Here is a 4,973-nt window from a genome sequence, read left to right on the forward strand (position 1 = left end):
ATATATATATATATATCAGGTCTGACGAGTCGTCAATGAAGCTAAGCGCATTGTGGATGGGATGCGGAACGATTGGTCACTCTCTCACTGGACATATATTTAATTGCATGGAAATACACATACACTCACGCACACACACATATAGGGAGAAGTGTGTGAGAGAAAAATATCACCCCCAGTAATGGACTGCTACTTCATGAGAAAGGCATACTTGTTCAGTTGGAGTGGATTGGAACTCAAAATATTCTATACGATAGAGCATTCTTTCCAAAGCTCTAATAAGTTTACTGATTCTTCACTCCATTCTCAAGCAATTATTAAAATAGATAAAGCATGTGAGTTATTGATGTTTAGTCTCACTTTATCTTTAACTGAGTAGAGGCGTAATGGCCCAGTGGTTAGGGCAGCGGACTCGCGGTCATAGGATCGCGGTTTTGATTCTCAGACCGGGCGTTGTGAGCGTTTATTGAGCGAAAACACCTAAAGCTCCACGAGGCTCCGGCAGGGGAAGGTGGCCAATCCTGCCGTACTCTTTCACCTCAACTTTCTCTCACTCTTTCTTCCTGTTTCTGTTGTGCCTGTATTTCAAAGGGCCAGCCTTGTCACACTGTGTCACGCTGAATATCCCTGAGAACTACGTTAAGGGTACACGTGTCTGTGGAATGCTCAGCCACTTGCACGTTGATTTCACGAGCAGGCTGTTCCGTTGATCGGATCAAATGGAACCCTCGACGTCGTAAGCGACGGAGTGCCAACAACAACAACATCTTTAACTGAGTAGATCTATGATAAAAGGTGTTGGAGCTATGGCTATCCTGCAGTTGCCATCGGCAGCAGTGGCATTTTGTGATGTACTAGTTCTAATATAAAGTATTTTAATTAACTAAACTGCAGAAAAACAACTCTGATATGTTTATAAATTAAAATCAATCAAAACTAAATGTGCGTGAAGCAGTGAGACGTGAGTTTGATGTTAGAAGTACAGTGTCAACTGTGAGCATGTTCCAGTATTATTAGACCCTCTCGGCAAAGAGTAGTCTTCCCTTCTCAGAATTGATAATTTAACTAATGATTCATTCTCTTTACTACGGATTTAATTTTAATTAATCAAAATATCTTGCATTACTACATTATGTTAGGAATAACGAAAAAGTATTTTATATCTTTAAAATATCTAATCTAAGATCTCTGTTGTCAAGGAAGATAACTTAGTCACAATATTTTAGGAATATAAACAATATAAAGGAATATAAAGGTTGGAGTGTGAAATGTTCCAACCGGCGTTATTCGCTGTTAGATTTTTACATGTCTTAGAGAGAGATCTTGACTAATTTCTCGGATGTATTTAGTTCGTTGAAGCGCACTATATTGCAAATGTGAGACCCTGTCTGTTTAATAAAGTAACCTATTTCTGTGAAACTAAATTGATTTAAGTTTCTAACTCTAAAAATGTGAACTGATTTATTTATTTGCATTTATTGCAAAATCTCAGAGTATACTTTTGATATATATATATAACATTTGATGTCTTAAGAGCAAAAGCTGAGGATCACATTTTCAATATGCAGCTGTTGTAAGCATTAGTAAATGTACTTCTTGCTAATGTAATTTATAGTTTTTACTTTGATGTTGGGTCTTCATATATGAAACTTTTTTCTTTCCTTAATAGACATTACCAGCCATTTATACAGAAGAACTTGAAATCGATTTTGTGATGGAGGCAGTAATTATGAGGTGAGAAAATTTTAGTTTCGCTATTTTAATGTAGAAAAATATAATTATATCAAAGCTATTCTAAGAAGCGTTTTACAAATTTACCTTCAATCTCCACGAACGAAATGATTATGCAGTTAAAATATTGGGCTAATAACTTTCTTTCTAGTCCAATACTCGTTGCTACAAATGGTTTGTTATCTCAAAATAGAAGATATTACTATCATGTCTAAGTTTATTTAGATGTCGAGAAAGAGTCTAGAATTTCTCGAAATGTTACTTCAAATAAATTGGAGTCTATACGTGAATGTAATTACTGCCAAGTATCGTTTCTCAATGATATCTCTTTTGTTATCTTTATTTAAAACTAATATCTCATTCTAGACGCACTATGTCAAGTATATGTTTTATTTAAACTCCATATTCTGTTATTTAAAGTAGAATCTTCATAACAACTAGTATTTAAACTTGCTCTATTATTACTTGTCAATAAAATATTTGTTGCAATAACCTGTTATCCAATTTTATGATTGAAATATTAAATGGTAACATAGTCATATGACCATTGATATCGAGATGCGAAGTAAATGTAATCACGTCCAGTACTTGGCTTGTGTTGTATTTTATCGATTTCAGAAGAATGGATGGCAAAGTTGATATTGACAGGAGTTAAATTAAATATCGCATAGTTTTTTGCTTTTTATCTTTTTGATGATACGCTGTTACATTTTCGCGTCCACCAATCTGTTTTGATCGAAAATATTAAACGTCAACCAAGAGTTTTATCATCTGATACTAGGTATTTTTTCCCATAGTAACAAATATCTAAACCTTACTCTATGAACCCAAAAATATTAAACTAAATTTGAAACTTCTTTCAGTTTCTCTTTTCAAGTGCCTCTCTTTCGTCCCTTAAATTAAAGCTTTCATGGCTGAGAGCTCTAATGCAGCATATACTGGTAGGCCTCTCGCCGATCATCTACCTTGTGTTCCTGAAACTACTTCTTAAAATTTTGTGCAAAGAACCTTAACATTGAATGGATCTACTGAGACGTTCGGAACATCGATCCGCGTGGCACCTAATAATATTCGAAAGCTAAATAATAACTATGATATAAAGAGAACATTATTGTGCCTAACTCTTTCTCCTCATGGACGTTATGCAATCAAATTTTCGACATTGCTGCAGGTATTTTGCTTCTAAAACTTGACGGCTTTTCCTGGCGATTTCGCATATAGTATTACTGGCGCTACATTTAAAATTCTACACTCATATTGTAGTACTGCTAGCAGGCATAAGCTGTGCTGTGACTGCATATTCAATGATACATCTGATTTCAATGAGGAGCTAGACTAAGTGGAGATTCTCCCACTAATGCCGCACATTTCCATAAACCAGATAACACCAGAAATTTTGCTAAAAACTTGGAAATACTTGTAATATACCACTTTGGAACTTCACATAAACACCACTATAAGATTTGATACTCTTATCTAAATAGCACCGCTTCCAGCATTAACTTCTATAACCAAAACCATACATTTGCACGGCCCCAACCTAAGAACTCATATATAGTAGAAATTTAGCTAACTGCCTTTCCAACGAACGATACCACCAACGACATCAAATAACGGTATAAACAAAATTCCTTTAAATCCAGAGATTTCCTGGTCCATTTTATTTGGACTCTTAAAGCTCAGAGACATTATTGCTTTTGGTCGATATAGCTTTCCCATACAATAAAGTACGACTTCATTGCAGGTTATGTCTGTCTGCGAACCTGCAAATTCTGAAGTAATATGCAGTGTCCGTCCAGAAATATTTGAAAATGGTTTCTAAATACCATCACAGACAAGGTTTTTATCTTGGGTTAGTTCTGACTCTTAGACCGAAAATAATGCCAGGGAAAGCAAGGGTTTAGCCCTCTTATAGAGGAAAATTAATCTTGATCACCTTGCGAACCCCAATCATAGTAACGTCTTTAGTATCTACTGCCGACAAGCATATGGAACATTTATTCTTCAATAATTTTCATCATATGACCGTCCACATATATTGATAAACAATCTTTCAAGTCGAATTCGGTCAAGGCTTCAATTATTGTGAACATCCGATCCAGTAGGCACTTGAGTTTGTTACTATGAAAATTGGAGTAATGACTGAGATTCATTAATTGCTATCTATCTATCTATCAATCTATTTATCTATCTCACACACATTCTCTCTCTCTTCTCTCTGTCTCTCCACTCCCTCTGTCTCTGTATCTGAAGGGAGAGAGAGAAAGAAAGAAAGAGAGAGCGACGTGTATGTGTGCAAAAGTGAATGTGTGTGCTTATGTGTGAATTCATAATTGATCTCTATTGAAGGGGAAGGTTATCAACAAATACGATAAAACATAAATTTATCTCGAGTATTTAGGAAATGACAACCTCAAAAAACGACATATTAAATTCTTGATATATTTACTTCATTGAATGTTTATTGTTCGCATTAGCTGGTCACATTTTTTGCTCGAAACCCTCAGGTTTTCAACCTTACACATTGGGAACCTATCAATAAAATCACGAGTCAGCGATTTTACATTCAAAGGTAGATTTTTTTCTGACTAAAGAATAATTGATGTCGGTCTATTATATAAATGTTTTCTTTCTCAACTATTTAAAGTAAATAATTAATACTGGTGGGTAGCTGACTACAGTAGTAGCAACAACATTAAAATTCTTCTGTAAAAATTTAGACGTTCCTTTATTGGGATATTCTACCAGTATTCCTTGTGTTCAACATCAGGTTTGTAGATATGTGTGTGTGTCTGTCTGTTTGTAGCGGCGTATATATACATACAGTATGTAACAATGTATTATATGTATATTTGTGTGTGTATGTTCGTGTGCATACGTAAACATATATATATACACACAGTAGAAAATATTAAAAAATTTTGGGGGACAATAGTGGTTTATTGAGGCGGAAGGTTGCGGATTTTTCCGTATCGAAGTATGTAACACGGATATTACCTACTCCATCTCTTAACTCTTGTGTGTGCATATATATATATATATATATATATGAACAATTGCAGCGTGGAAGGTGTTAATAAGCCATTTAAAGACACACAAAAAACGCTAGATACACTTCAACATTCAAATTTAATATGTGAAAATATTTTCGTCACTTTGAAACCGTGACCTGTTCACTGACAAATTAAATTTAAATATTGAAGTGAATCTAACGGTTTTTTTTGTGTTTTTTAATGGATTAT

At 34.6% G+C, this 4,973-nt stretch overlaps 1 protein-coding gene across 1 annotated transcript in view; it reads left to right on the forward strand.

Moving 5' to 3' along the window:
* The window catches only part of LOC106872480 (ALK tyrosine kinase receptor), a 75,332-nt gene that overhangs the window by 60,764 nt on the left and 9,595 nt on the right, over nt 1-4,973 (forward strand). Inside the window, exon 8 of the mRNA XM_014919493.2 lies at nt 1,670-1,734. Coding sequence (XP_014774979.2) covers nt 1,670-1,734 — 65 coding nt within the window. The remainder of the gene's footprint in view (nt 1-1,669; nt 1,735-4,973) is intronic.

The sequence above is a fragment of the Octopus bimaculoides genome, chromosome 3 (assembly GCF_001194135.2).
Source record: "Octopus bimaculoides isolate UCB-OBI-ISO-001 chromosome 3, ASM119413v2, whole genome shotgun sequence".
NCBI lineage: Eukaryota > Metazoa > Mollusca > Cephalopoda > Octopoda > Octopodidae > Octopus > Octopus bimaculoides.